Below are 15,897 nucleotides of genomic sequence, written 5' to 3'. Positions count from 1 at the left end.
ATCTGCTAGTCCATAGAAATACATGGGTGTCTGTTTTTCATTCGTAAATGGACAGATGAAAAAACGGACATACGGGAACGCCCGGGTGAAAGAGGCCTTAGGGCAGTATGAACCCAGGGATGAATGCCTGGAATGTAGACTTCTTGCATTCCAACATTTGTCCCTGGGTGTATACTGCCTTGAATGTTAGTACCAGACAGCTTTCCTCCTTTCAGAGTTTTCCAAGCTGCCAGCAGCTAAGAAGTGTAAAATTTGAAGCCCAGCTGCAGGCACAAAAAAAAAAACAAAAAAAAAAAACGTATTAGAGCATTTATATACAGATTGGCTGAAAGGAAACCCTGGTCATGCTGGCCTTTTTCTACAGCTGTCATATCTGCTCTACATGTGGAGGGAAGTACAGCTCTTGCTGTACTATCTGTGCCTACTTGGATGAAAGCGCTGCAAGTATCCTAGACCTCCATGCTGTGGTACCGCATCTGCCTCCCTCTCCTGTCTATTTACAAAATCAAAGCCTGGGACTGTGTAATACAGATGGAGGAGAGGGAGGCCGAAATGCGGCTATAATGGTGAAGTCTATGAAACCTGCAGCCATTAGGTCTCAGTGGCCTGGAAGTACTGGCAAGCTGTACTTCCATCCTGCATGTAAAATGACTGCTGTAGAATGACGCCAGCTTGACCAAGATGTATTTTCTGCCAACAGAATGCATAACTACTTTAATACTGGTGAGTATTTGTTCCCAGAGTTGGGCCTTAAAAAAAAAAAAAAAAAACTAAACCGAATAAGGCCTCGAGCACAGTGGACTTTTTTTTCAGCTGCTCCTATCAGTGTCTGGCTTGTTTGTTTTTTGGGTTTTTGTTTTTTGGAGTTTTTGGGGGGGTTTTTTGCCTTTTTTCTTTTTTTTGTTTTTTTTTTCCTTTTTTTTTGTTCCCTTTTTTTTGGTTTTTTTTCCCTTTTTTTTTTTTTTTTTTTTGGTTTTTCCCTTTTTTTTTTTTTTTTTTCTCTTTCTGACTCTACGCCCCAGCATGTTCCTGTGTGTCCATACACACACAGGCTTTTAGAGGAGTTTAGAGGCAGGAGAAAAACCTCCACTGTCAGTACATCCAGGAGCAGCAGAGTTTTGTCAGAACAAACCCTTGACTCTTCCAAACACGTGTTCACGGTAGGAGCATTTAGCACTTTGGGCATTAATTCATTTCACTGAAATAAATTAACGCTAAACACTAAACATGCCTAAATGCATAACAAAGCGTCAAGCATTTTTTTTCTGCCAAAATGCCCCTGCCAGGTGGAAAGATGTCTAGAAGAACTTGTGAGGGGCCCATGCACACTAAAATGCAGTGCAGGAGAGCGGTGTTCCCGCACCGCATTCCAGTCGCAAGGCCCTTACAATCTGCTGCGGGGGTCAGTTCGAAGTTAAAACCCAAACACAGGTCGCAGGGCTTTTTTTTTTTTTTTTTTTTTTAACCTGCACTGGATTGCATGGTACAAAATTACCCTGCAGTTGCTTTGTCTTTCAAAAAGTAGCGCATGTACTGCTTTTTGGTTCAGTTCAGTTTCATCCCATTAAAAACGAGTAGGGCTGATATTGCACTGCACAGAACTACATGTGAATTGCACAGCATTCCTGTACGATTCACCCTGCAGTTCCTAGTCTGAATGGGCACATAATGTTCTGTGTGCAAGCGACCTTAAGGCTACATGCACATGGACACATTTGTCTGTGCAAAGTAGACTGGCTGCCAATATTTTATTTCTGCCCCAGATATCCTGATATTGTGCACAGCCACCTTCTCCCATGCATGTCTATGGGCGGCTGTACACCACTCAGGATATCTGGGGCAGATACATATGTGCCAGTATTAGCGCAAAGTAGCGCAAGTGCGCAGGCGCAATCTCCCAAGCGCAGGTAGGGAGTGTTTGAAACGCATCTACGTGCATGTGTTAATAGCAGGGCATAGCTGCGTACAGCCGCCTTCACCCATCCATGTCTATGGCCAGCTGTAAGCAGCTCCAGGGCATCCCGGACACCAGAATTATGCAGCATATTTACACCGATTTGGGCAAATGCACCCATGTGCGTGAAGTCGAATAACATGTCTCCAGATCTTTTTCAGCTGCTTGCTTTTCATGCTATATATAATTTTTAGCCGACAGTCATAAATGAAGGAGGGCTAAGTTTTGATAGGCTGCTTTTGTGCTACAGCACACCTTTTGTTTGCAAGATGTCATTAATAAGCCATTCCATAGAGAAGCCATCCAGTGTGTGGAGATGGATTTTGATTGCAATGATTTGTGCACAATGTACAGGTACAATAGCGACCCCTGCAGGAGCAAAGTGGGCATTGTGTCTGTATCAGAGGCCACATTTACTGTTTAACTTTGTTCTTACTAGCAGAGGATGTTCTTCCTTTCTTGTACTACTAAAGCAACTGAACTTTGTTTTCAGTGAAAATGGAAGTGAAATACAAGGTTTCTTTTTTTCCTTTTAAGGACGGAGTATGTTTTAACACCCAAGATTTGTTTTCCCTGTTCCTAAAACCGCATGGTGTCTAGCCACACACAAGGAGAAGCCACATTGTCCGGCACGTTCCACATGTGAACCTTCAAGTGGAGGAGTGCTTGGGAAGATGGCTCTTATTTCTGAACCTAGATAATCATTACGCTGAATTACCTTGTATGTCATTTCCGTTTTCCTGGAAAACAATGCATGATTTCACAAAATTAAATTGATATCACCGATTAGTAAAACTTTGTGATTTCACGTTGTTCCTTAATTCCTGTAATTGGTGTTTTTTGTTTTTTATTTTATTTTGTTGCTGCTTTTGTCTTTCGTTACTGACTTCTGCTTGTTGTCTCTTCTTTCCTCACTTGTTCTACGTGTCCACTGTTGGTGTCGCTGCTTCCAGTTTCTATCGCTTCTCCCCCTCCCCCAATGCCTCAAATGACTCCACAGATACCTCTCACAGGCTTCGTGGCCAGGGTGCAGGAAAACAGTAAGTCCTTCCTCTCACTGCTAAGGAGCACCAAGCCTTTGCTCTCACTTGCATGGCCTAGCCAAGATGGCTGCAGAAGTGCTTCTGCCCTTCGCTGGTTCACGTTTTACAGGGCTGTTCTTCATACAAGGGTCCTACAACTGCATGAGATATGGCCTTTGTATGTATTAAAGGGTTGCTAAATTTAACACACAAATTAACTTGTATAAATAACTGTTCAAGCCAGTAACCAACAATCACAGACATCTAGGTCGACTTTTTATTGCCATATATTATCGTTTATTTTAAAAGTACTTACAATTATAATAATAATACAGGAGTTATATAGCGCCAACAGTTTGCACAGTGCTTTACAATATAAGGGAGACCATACAATTACAATACAGTTCAGTACAGAAGGAATAGGAGGGCCCAGCTCATGGAGCTTACAATCTAAAGGAAGGGGGAGGCGGTACAAAAGGTGATAGCTGCGGGGGGTGATCTGATGGAGGTGACTCAAGTACAGTTCTTAGGTGGACGTGGGGTAAGCAAAGATTGCCTAAAAGCAGACAGGGTGGGGGTTGATCGGACATGCTAGGGTAGGGAGATGCAGAGGATAGGAGAGGCTCTGGAGAAGTCCTGGAGGGCAGCGTGGGAGGAGGGGACAAGGGAGCTAGAGAGCAAGGTGTCTTGGGAGGAGAGCTTGATTTGGACAATATCTGCAGTTGAGGTTGGTGATGTAGCTGGGGGCAATGTTGTGGATGGCTTTGTATGTTGTGGTTAGTATTTTGAATTTTACTTAATGGGTAGGCTAGGAAAAACTGCTAACCTATGGGCAATTGCAGCTGCAGATGTGCTGACAAAACTTACACAGTGGGGTTTATTTACTAAACCTGGTTCACTCTGAATCTCGTGCACTTCTGCATGGAAACGAATCCGCTTCCAGGTTTTATTGCTAAAGCTTAATTGAACAACCTGAGGTTAGAAGCTGATTGGCTAATATGCACAGCTGCATGGGATTGAGTGAACCAGCCTTAGTACATCTCCCCCAGTGTCCTGGGAGAGCCAAAAGAGCGGGAACTTGTTTTTATGAAAAAAAATCAACCAGCTCTTTTGTTTAGAGCTTTAGAGGAAGGGAGTCCGTCTCCCAAAACGTGTCGACCATTTCACCTGGGTTGTTGTTTCACAGGACCCCCATTGTCTGGGACTGAAATATTTGGCTCCACGTCTGTTTTTATGGCCCCTTTGTGAGTATGTACTTGTCACTTTTTTAAAATAAACGCGTCAAACGCGTCTCTTACCACGGTACTGCACGGTGAGAGTGCGCCATTTTGTCTTTTATTTTGTTATTACTAAGATTCTCCGAGGGCTGCACCCCAACAAGTGACAGACACCGGTTTTCACTGTGGAGCATGAAGATTTGAGTGCTGGTGATGTTTTATTTTGATGGCCTATAATGCTGCCTATTGTGATGCAGACCCTCCAGCCTTGTTCACACAGGACGTGCTGAAGTGTACATCTGTGGAGGGCCATGCTTTCCTGCAGGGGGTGTACAGTTCCCTGAGACCATAAAATTATTTCAAAGGTTCCTTCCTTTTAAAAAGGTTGAGAATGGCTGGTCTAAATGAGCACAACACATTGTCTATCTTGGGCCTTGTTCACACAGCGCATACAAAAGCGTAAGCCCATGGAGGCCATGTTTACCATCTACCTAGGGATGCACAGGTTTTTTGTGCATCCCCATGCAGGCACTTCATTGGTAGCAGCATCTGTGTCCGTGCAGCCGCTGCATCCCAATGGAGATCAGTCTGACATAGGAGCCAAACACACACTGCCTGCATCTGGGCTATGCACCCACTTGCATGTCAGATTGGGAACAGCATCTTTGTACAGCCGTTGCATCCTAATTGACATCAATGGGACTGCCTGCACAGGGAACAAGGCCTCAGATATAGAATATGTTGGGGACACTCTTTAAACCTGCCTTTCTCAACCTTTTCAAAATGGAGGAACCCTTGAAATTTATGGTCTTTGGGAACCTCTGCTAAGATTATTCCATTGGGGGTGATTAGGAAAATGCCCTTTACATTGGTGGCCAGTGGGAAGATTGCCACCCTTACAGTTTGGTTGGAATGCCACCCTTACAGACAGCAAAAATTATATTTGGTATAATGTTGCTGGCTCTGCCAAGTGGCAACTGACCTGGAACTATGAAGGCACCATCAGATGGGATCAGTCAGCCACTGCTAGCTCAAGGAACCCAAGGGATTTATGGAACCCTGGTTGAGAACAGCTGTTCCAAACTGTGGGAGGTGGTCAAGATGCGCATAACCAAGACTGTTTGTTTTTCAGAGCTCCCAGGGCATTGTACAAGTTTTGTTGGTACTCCTGTCAACCATTCATGTAGTTGCTTTATCATTTTTATTGCATATTTAGTGCCTTTTTTTTCTTTACATGAAGCATAGAGCCAGCGTTTCTTCTTTAGCCAAGCAAGCATGTTCAGGCTGCAGAGAGGCTGACTCCACTATACCAGATCACGAATACAAAGCTTTATCAGATTTTAAAGTGTTTTTAAAAAAAAAAGTTTACATAGATGTCTGTGCGTGTTACTAACCGCTCTTCTATATACTCCAACTTCTGTTTCAGGTACATTAGTTGTTTTGCTCTTTTAGGTGATTGATTAATTCTAAAAAATTTGGTTTGCTTTAAGATGATTCCATTTTTCAGGGTTTTCAACAGTGCCGAAACCTTGTGGTTTTATACAGAATGTGTGTGTTTATTTTAATGACTGTAACCCCCAGAATTTTTTTGCTTATAGTCAGAGATCTGAAGAGCAAATCATCAGTTTCAATTAAGGGATTTTCAGGAAAACTAGAAATTTTATCTGCCCTGGACGCCCCCCCCGTTGCCCCCTATCAAGTTACTTGTGTTTAACCACTTCCAGTCCGGACACTTTTACCCCCTTCCTGTCCAGGACAATTTTCAGCTATCAGTGCTATCACACTTTGAATGACAATTGAGCGGTCATGCAACACTGTACCCATATGAATTTTTTAGCATTTTTTTGAGACCAAAAAAAGCTTTATTTTGGTGGTATTTATTCACTGCTGGGATTTTTAATTTTTTTCGCTATGTAAATGAAAGTCCAAAAATTTTGAAAAAGTGTTTTTCTTATAAAATTTTACAAATAGTATTTCATCATAAATCCTGGCCAACATTTATTCCGTTATATTTTTAGTAAAAAAAAAACCAAAATTAGTTTATAACCAAAAATTATAATTTTTAAACATTTTATTTTTACTTTTTTATATTTATTTTTTTTTTTACATACTGTCACCCTAACAGTACAGTGTCATCATGGTGACACTGTACTACTTGGGGGGTGATGATTTTTTTTTTTTTTTTTTTTAATGATTTCTTTTAGTCTTTATGGGTGTAAAAGCAATCATTTCTCCTTCTCTCTAGCTGCATTCTTGTAGCCATTGAGAACTACTATGTGAGCTGTGATTGGTCACAGCTTGTCACATGGTACAAGGCTGTTGTGAATAGCCTTGTACCATGTGACTTCTGTGATCATTCACAGATTTCACACGTAGTAAGCAATGATGTCACAAATGACCTCTTGCTTACTACTCTGCATGTGATCACTGATTGGCCAATCAGTGATCACATGATCGGGACCTCGCACCAGATTGTGGTGCTGCGCGCTCCCAGGGAGCGCGCACAAGCAGGGTGCGGGGGGGGGGGGGGGGCGTTTAAAAACGGCCACCCGGCCATTTATATACAACGGCCGGACAGGAGATGGTTAAAGGATAAGTTCACCTTTTTGGAAAACATAATGCACTTTTTGCAGGAAATAAAAATGTGCAAATTTTTTTTTTTTTTTACTGCAGGAGCCTGGAAAGCATTGGACCTGTGATCAGTGGATCAGGGGTGCAATGTCAGGCTCCTACAGCCTGTAAGTCCATAACGGGCTGACTGTTTACAAGCTGTAGGGCTTGAGAATGAACTTTGAGGCCTCTTATTAGTGACCTTGCAGTTCATTCAGAACTACAAGCTGTCAGCCGCAATGGTGGACGATAGTTTAGTTCATCTGTTCACAGGAAACTGCATGAATGACACAGCCATGTGGGCGGAGCCATGCAGGGCTACACTGCTTTTGAATTGTAGAAGGTGGGCGCAGGGAGAGGATCCCCACCCACTGTCACACCAAGAGCGGCATAGCGGGGGAAGCTGCAGGAGCTGGAACATGTTAATGTTTCATCCTAAATATGGGTGGAACATGTTCCAGAAGGTGAACTTATTCTTTAATCAGAGAGATCTGTAATTCATTTTTACTTGTAGTAGGTTCTTTTGCTCCAAAGCATGTATTTCACTGGACTATAGTCTTCTACGCAATGACCGAGTCTTCCATTCCTCTTGGAAATCTAAAGTACAATTGAGTCCGCCAATGAGTGTAGCTACTCCTACTTTGAAGAATAAAAGCACACCATGCTAGTGACACCCCCCCCCCCCCAACTTAGTTTCACAATGAATGGGATTTTTAGATTGTCTGCACCTGCATGAACATTCAGGATTTATCTAGCATCAGTTGTCCGGGTCCATCAGGTAGGGAAATGGTCTATGAGAAGGTCATGGTGGCGAAGAAGTAGCTGGGCTTTACTTTTTATTTCATCCTGCAATATACAGTAAATTTGCTTAGTTTTTCAGAAATGGATTTAGTCTAAGTGTAAACCAAAATAAAAACAAATGGCAAACATTGTGCTGTCTGCTGTGGCTGCATGTCCTTGAATGCATGTTTTATTCTGCTGCAGTAAATTAATTATTTAACCCTTCAATTTATGATTGTAGATTAGCATCATTCCAGACCTGTGTAGATCTAGAATATCTTAAAGGAAACCTCCACCTAATATGTCATGTTTTGGGTGGAAAGTGAGGACATTTTGTGTGCATCATCATACCATTGCAGCCTTGCTGTCTACAGCCAACACTGTGAAGTTCCTCTGACAATCTTATTGTACACATTTCTGCTGCTTGTCTCTTCTTACAGGATTCCTCATTACTGCCTAAGGTAACGAATCAACTGACTTTAAAAAAGGGTGAGGGAAAAATCAAAGGAGGGACATCACTGTGTTGTATTTCCAGACTGCAAAGGTAGTGAATCATTTTACCTACAGGCGGTCCCTGGCATCACCTCAGAAATTACTGTGAAGTCTCCTTTAACTTCAGCAGTGGTTTTACTTATGACTTGATTATGGGTTCTAACAGAAGTGAAAGTGTTAAAATGCGGGTTTTTAGTAATTTAAAATTATGTTTATATATTTTTTTTCTCTCCCCTCCCTTAAGTTGCAGATAGCCCCACTCCTCCACCCCCGCCCCCACCTGACGAGATCCCGATGTATGATGAATCTCCTCCCCCTCCACCACCACCTCCGGTGGACTATGAGGATGAAGAGGCTGCTGTGGTTCAGTACAATGATCCATATGCTGATGGAGACCCTGTATGGGCCCCCAAGTCCTATATTGAGAAAGGTAAGCAAATATACAGCCTTGCTGGTAATTTTGTAGTCCTGTTACTGGTAAGTACTGTTGGTGACCAGTCTTTGGCTGTTGAGTTTGTCTCTAGAGGAATTGCAGTCTACTGTTACACAAAAAGGAGAGAGTTTGGGTCACTAAACAGATCAGCCACTGTTTTTTGTCATAAATTATATTTCTACATGCCTAATAATTTACTAGTAGGTGTAGTAGAGTAATAGAAAACCAGCAGACCCAACAGTCATGACATGCATGCTGCTGATTCTGTGTAATTGAATCATTCATTGAAAGGGCGTGTTCAAAATAATAAGCAAAAATTTCCAAATAGATGGAGTGTCCCTCTTTTGTTATTAGAGATACCTTGTCTATTTGGAGCTTTTTGCTTTTGAGCCTTTTGGACCATATAAGTTCCACTTTGGACCATACAAATACCCTGGTTACCGTGCTTCCTACTGTGGATCTGTAACTTTATTTAGCTGGCGGACATCGACACTCTTGATTGAGGGACCTCTTCCATTTGTGTTTTTGGACCTAATGCTCATGCTTTTTCATTGGCCTTCCATAGAGTCATTGATGTTACCAATGGAATTATATAATTTGTTTCCCTAACGCGTTTCACGGGACACAGCCTGCTTCTTCAAGGAGACAAAGTATATAATTCCATTGGTAACATCAATGACTCTATGGAAGGCCAGTGAAAAAGCATGAGCAAGTGGTCCCTCAATCAAGAGTATCGATGTCCGCCAGCTAAATAAAGTTACCAATCCGTAGTAGGAAAGCACAGTAACCAGGGTATTTGTATGGTCCAAAGCGGAACTTATATGGCCCAAAAGGCTCCAAGCAAAAAGCTCCAAATAGACAAGGTATCTCTAATAACAAAGAGGGACACTCCTTCATCTGACAGAAATATTACTATCAGTCCTCTCCAGGAGAGCTAAGATGCGGGCTGCGTTCATGAAACGCATTGGAGAAACAGTATCAACTTGGAATGATTATGCTAATTATGATATTTATGCTCTCTAAGGCCAGATTTTGTAATGTTGTTTTTCAGTCATGTTTGTTATAAGCATTTCATGCTTTTTAAGAGTAATGTATGTGTTCACATGCTATTGTTCATCACAATTGTGGTTCAATTTCATCAATAACGTGGTAACTGTTATAACATTTGGAATATATCAATTTTGTGATATGGTACCTTCAAAACTTCATTAGTTTTTCAGTTAGGGATATTATGTGTTGTGATGCTTATAATGAACCGTTTCTCTTAAGGCTTTTAAATACTTCGGAAACCCCATATGCTCGTGGCTTTTTTCAACCTTGTTTAGCTGTAGTACATTTGATCAGCCCACGGTCTTTAATATTCTGGTGTGGTGCTCAGCACTGCTTACTGTAGGCACTTTGCTGATCCACATTGATTATTACCTTTATGATGCTTTTGATGCTTGGCATAACTTCTTTCTACTTTCTTCTTATTATGGACTTTTTTGTTTCCCTCAACTTTCTAGTTGTTGCTATCTATGACTACGCAAAGGACAAAGAAGATGAGCTGTCTTTTATGGAGGGAGCAATCATTTACGTCATTAAGAAAAATGATGATGGCTGGTATGAAGGGGTATCCAACGGAGTCACAGGCCTCTTCCCGGGAAATTACGTGGAGACAGTTATGCACTATGCTGATTAACGTAAAAAAATTTTTTTTTTTTTTCTTAAACTTCAGTACCATGTCTAATCTTATTTTAAACTTAAGCGTAAGGAGTAACGTCTTCATACATATAAACTGTGGCTTTTACAATTTTCTTTTTTTTTTTTCCCTTTAACCCTAAAGGGGTTTTTAGACCTAATAAAGCTGTGTTCTGGGAAAACGTCTACCCATAAGTCTCAAGATAAATTGGTTTGTAGACATCACAAAACCTGGCACCAGTTTATGCTTCTCTCCACATCTGCAACATATTTTTTTTTTTTTTCTTCAAATATTTTTTTTTTAATCCTCTGACCGGCGTGACTAGTCCATTGGACCATAGGGTGTAGTATAATCTCAAAATCATGAAACATTTTGTGCCACATACATATGTTTTACTTGAGACATAAAGTATATTTTTCTGTGCCGCATGAAAAACTAACACTACGTTAGAATACCATTTAACATTTGGACTTGAGTGATAACTGCTGGTCATATTTTTATTAGGTAACTGTTCATTCTTAATATTGAAATATTTGATTTTAAGGCATGCGTTCAGAAAAAAATGTATGTACTGATTTTTTTTTTTTTCTTTCAACCCCACAATGCTTCCAATTTATTGTAATTACCATTCGTCTTCACCAGTTTTCACGAGTTGTCAAGTCTTAAAGGTGTCCCATCTGTGAGACGAAAATGGTTGTGATCTGTATTTTTTTCATACTGCTTCACATCTTTTAAGACATCCATCGTACATTTCCCAGTCTTTCAGTACAGAAACACACCAAAGTTATTTCTCAATTAAAGCGGCCATTAGTCTTTCCAAGGTTTCCCGTGGTACAGAGCCAAAAGATAGACATATAGTGTTGTTTAAAGGCACAATTCTTCTGGAAAGTGGTACAGGAAGAGGAAACACTGGCGACACTTCCAGAAAACATATATAGAATATTTTTCTTTTTTTGTATTTGGAAAATGTGATCTTATTCTGTTTCCAATAAACTGTATTCGTACTCCATGATCAGCAATGGCGCTGATTTCACTGCATGACTTAAATTTGATTGGATGTTTTAAATGTATAAGCAACTGCACCTTTTACAACCTTTTAACATGAATCGTTTTTGTATTTTAATCAGTTAAATTACATAATAGCATCTATGCTGTCATGAGAGCGGCATGGCTAATACTTAATGGTTAAAACCACTTATAGGTGACATGGCACAAACCGAACTGATTTTAGAGGAAAAACATTGCTCGGGGAATAGGTGGTTTCTGAAATTGATTTTCATTTTTTTTGTATTGCCTCTTGATCTTTTGTTGGCAGTAAGGGTCATTGTTGTCCTACCGGTTGTTTTCTTGGTATGGCGAGGACCAGTAATCCATACTTTGTTGGAGAGCTGTAATTTTTTTGTAGTGTCACATACAAGGAGCGGAAATCTATGTACAAGAAAATGTAGAAAAAAAATACCCTGTCTTCATTATTGTTCCAAAGCCTCACAAAACCATATGCAATGTTTGGTTCCACTTGCTGAGTTGGTATTGCTTCAGCACCACTTGAGCAGGAGATCTGCTTTCCTTACATGGTCTCGGCTCTTTTTTGTTGGATGCAGCTTGACTTTCTATCCCATTGGTGGAGCTGGCACAACCTTTATGACCTTTAAGCTGGGTTAACCTGAATGTGGCAGCTGTTGGCTTGGCCAGCTTTTGCATCTATTGCTTTTTAAAAATTTTAAGGGAAGCACAGAGCAAAGGAAAACACCATATTTAACAGGATAATAGTCCCAAGTCCGGTTTAGTAGTAAAGTTGGATCTATGGGGCACAGTTGAGCAGAGTATATTGTTTTGTGTTGCAAGCAAACCATGAACCCTTTTAGCGTGATTTTTTTTTTCTTAATTGCGTATGGATTGTGAGTGACTTTTAAGCATAACGTTATGCTTATTTTAACATTCCAAAAGATTTCCGACCAATGTTGCATTGAAGGAAGCGGACATTGTGCCAAGATCTCACAGGGCCATTAGTATCGTAGTAATATTTCGCATAAGACCTGTGATCCAGTAGCAAAGCCGAATGCTGCTGCTTTTGAAGATAAGGGACCAACGGGTTGCATTTGAAGATAAGGGACCAACGGGTTGCATTTGAAGATAAGGGACCAACAGGTTGCATAAGGTCACTTTGAAGCTGACTAAACACCTACTACGAGCTTCTTGTGCAGTCAAGCTACACGTACCTTAAGACTTCACGGAGTGGACAAGTAATGTTTGCACTGAAGTGTTACACTGCAAGTTTACGAATTCGCTCTCTCTGACCGAATATTGCTGTACCCATAAAGTATTACACGCCGCTCTTCATAGGCCTTTTGGAAATGCTTTTTATATAATTGCAGAATCCTGTTCAGCACGATTTATAAATCATGTCATTACTGCCAATGTTTGGTTTTCACTGAGTTATTTAACTGAAAATACTTCTGATTTATAGATGGTGGGATTAGTTCAACAAAGTTAGGGAAAAATAGAAAATAAAATATAATCTCAAAGCTTCACTGATGTTTTTATATGCAGTCTGTGACTGGTGTGAGTGAAATTTGCTGCTCATTAAAATGATCCTGCCACCACAATTAATGCTGCTGATTTCATACTGCCCTTAGGTATTAGCTAGCATGCAGCAAAAGGAACCTCTTCTGTATGTGCTCAAACCCCCCCCCCCCCCCCCCCCCCCAAAGAGTCAGACCAGACCAACAGCGCAGCAATTGGCAACGAGTGTGAGCATTTCTGATTGCAGTCCTATGGGCATAACTCACGACGGGGGGGAGGGAGAAAGACCACTGCTTCTTTTCCGCTGGAGCTGTTTTACATCAACAACCAACAGACCATTATTGGTTTGATTTTTGAAACGTGGGTAGACTAAAGTTGATACTTAGTTATGGCAGATCCTCAATTTTAATGGGTTCATTCCATCCAAAAATCATAATTAAGACTACACAGAAGAGGCTGTAGGGTGTTGTGATATATCAACAGCTAAGTTCTGCTGTTTTCTGCTTAGTATGAACCTGTATGAACCTGAGCTTTGCACCTTTAAAGTGCCCCGTCCCTTTTCAACTCCTGATACTTCATTCTGCTCTCCTCGCCTACAGAGCAAGAAGGAAAATCTTGTGTAAGCACCAAGTTGCAGTTTGGAGTTTACAAGGGGCTATGTACTTCTTACTGCCCCTATGTGACAGTGCTGGGCCCAGAGCAGCCAAGCACTAGCAATGTCATGTGGGATGGGGGGTTGTGAATCACATGTGTTCTTCTGACAAATGGGTTGGTGGAAGAGCCAAGTGACAGTAAGTGTAACGTGTATGTGTTCAGCTGTAGGTTTTGAGTCCCATCACCTGTCCCTCTTTGTGCATAGTGCTTGTGATAAGGAAGTGAACTCACTTGGTACAGGTGAGATATTGGTCATTATGGGTTATTGGCAGGGTACCTATGACACGGTGGATTATAGTGTAGCCCTAACCTTTTGTGTTCTTTCACATAGGCGATCTGACCAGATCCGCCTGTCAGTTTCTCAGGCACACTTGATTGGATGGTCCATGCATTCCAATGGACCAGCAGGTGTAAACAGACCACCTATCTAAGGGGCTGATCAGGCTTGCTACAGAAAAAAAAAACAAAACTGTCCTCTTCCATTTGGGGGGATTGGAGGCAGTTGACTGTAGACAGTGAAGTCGGTTTTTACTCCTGGCCACCCATAGAGCAGGGTCTGTCCATGTCTGCTCTGCATAAACTGAGTGGACATGGACCTGTCATCCTTCCCTCTCTGAACAGCAGAGAATCTGTGAGCAGATCCCAGGCTGATTGGAATACAAACTGCCCATGTGAAAGGGACCCTGAGTTGGTGGAAACCCAGACAGCAAAGAGAACCCATCACTGGGACAGAAAGTCAGGGGGCATTACCCAACTGGGGAACAGATTACATTAAAGCACCAGTTTCTGGAACTTCCTCTCTTGGCTATTGGTGAGATTTCCTGCCTTGGTGACAACTGACTCCCCACAGGGAAAAGTTATGGTTATAAAAGCCTGAGAGATGTTCTAATCATCCCATGTTCTATTCTAAACCAAAAAGATAACATTTTGGTGTTCTACTTCAAAGATCATTGTGACTATTGCAGTCATCTTGGGTTTGTGATGTCAGGATCAACTAATTAAAGTGAAGTTTAAAAGGAAGTGCAAAGAGTAATCACTGTGCAATGACCCATAGCAGCCAATTGATTTTCACTTAAAATGCATATTTCACAGCTATGAATGCAACTGATTGCTTTGGGCTAATGAACGTTGCACATTGCCTTATTATTTCTTACTTTCTCTCACTTAAAAAACCAATTCTAACCCTCACTGCCTTTTTGAAATGAAGCAGACTGTAAGAACACATTGGAAAGCTTGAGAGGTATATTTTGCCTTACGAAAGGGCTGAGCCTACAATTCAAGTTGCCCTATATATCTGTCTGTGGAAGATCTGCCAGTAACATTTGTGATATTAGAAATGTCGCCTTATCTGGACAGAGTACAACATGTTCAGAATGTATTTACAGTTGAATGTGCTTCTAGATGTGCGAAACGTGTTAGAAGTTTCAGGCCTTTTTATTGGCTGAGCACCCATGTTTATGTATTATACCTCTGACACTGAAAGGCAAGATTGATGGAATGGGGAAAAAAAAAATAAAAAAATCAATTCTTCCATTCTGGCAGTTGCTGCAAACAGCAGAAAAGTCTGTACACCTTTTTATACTAATTAGATACTGGTGGGCAAAATCCCTCACTGGCTCCTTTCCTGGGAATGCTCACCAGTTGTGGTTTCCCACCTGAGAAGTGCCTCTTTTCATGGAGTCTCGCTTATCATGCTGCAACATAAGAAGTCTTAAGTCTTTCTGACCCTGATATGGGAGTTTGAGGAATTGGCAATTATCAGATCTTTAGCCTGTCTGTAGCCTCTGCTGGTTTTAAGAGGTTATAACACATAGGGGTCTAGAAAATTTATGTAACTTTCACTCAAGATTCCCACATTTCACAAATTTGGGTTTAATTGGAAAAATTGTGTGAATCGTGAGTGAAGGTTGTGTGAAAACCTTTATACATAGAGCCCATAATCTTTTATTATAATGAAAATTGTCATAAAAAGAAAATGTCAAGAATGATGCTGTTAGCTCTTCATATATGGCAACTTGTATTGTAGAAATAGTGGACCATAAGACTTATTTTGTACTCTGAGGAGCTCTGCTGTGAAATATTTTTTGTATCCTAAATTTTAAACCATCATTAATTGAAATGCTCTTGTTATACAACATAAAAACCTATATAGTAATTTGTTTCTTTTCAAATTGGAAATCATTTTTTCATTTGTATATAACCTGTTAAAAAAAATTTATGTACAGTCTTTTATAATAAACCATTCTCCTATGTAATCAAATGCAGCATTTGTTTCAGAATGGTATTAGTCCATCACCACCACCACCAAAAAAGAAAAAAAAAGTCATAAAAAAAATTAAATGTGTCTGTCTTTTTAATGGTCATTATAATTTGACATGTGCATTACACATGTACATTCATTGCTTGTAATTAGGATTTTTGAATACTTGCACATCACAAATGTGAACAACAGGTGTTGAACAGCTTAATGGGAGTTTTATAGAGTTTATACATTTTGGCTTCATTTAAAGATGACCTGAACTATGCAAACA

General features: G+C 40.7%; 1 protein-coding gene across 14 annotated transcripts in view; it reads left to right on the top strand.

The window, feature by feature from the left end:
* ABI1 (abl interactor 1) overlaps positions 1-15,667 on the top strand; it is a 134,306-nt gene extending 118,639 nt beyond the window's left edge. For 7 of the 14 annotated variants that reach the window (XM_089693796.1, XM_089693794.1, XM_089693791.1 and 4 more), the window contains 3 exons: positions 2,908-2,994; positions 8,320-8,505; positions 10,014-15,667. In XM_089693796.1, the coding sequence (XP_089549922.1) occupies positions 2,908-2,994; positions 8,320-8,505; positions 10,014-10,189 (449 nt within the window). In that variant the 3' untranslated portion in view covers positions 10,190-15,667. The remainder of the gene's footprint in view (positions 1-2,907; positions 2,995-8,319; positions 8,506-10,013) is intronic. The other 7 variants (XM_089693802.1, XM_089693800.1, XM_089693799.1 and 4 more) reach the window with 1 other exon arrangement.
* Positions 15,668-15,897: the final 230 nt, after the last annotated feature.

The sequence above is a fragment of the Staurois parvus genome, unplaced genomic scaffold (assembly GCF_062004578.1).
Source record: "Staurois parvus isolate SC_StPar_1 unplaced genomic scaffold, SC_StPar_1.0 ptg000636l, whole genome shotgun sequence".
NCBI classification, from domain to species: domain Eukaryota; kingdom Metazoa; phylum Chordata; class Amphibia; order Anura; family Ranidae; genus Staurois; species Staurois parvus.
The sequence above is the reverse complement of the archived record's forward strand: the minus strand, read 5'-3'. Positions and strand labels throughout refer to the sequence as shown.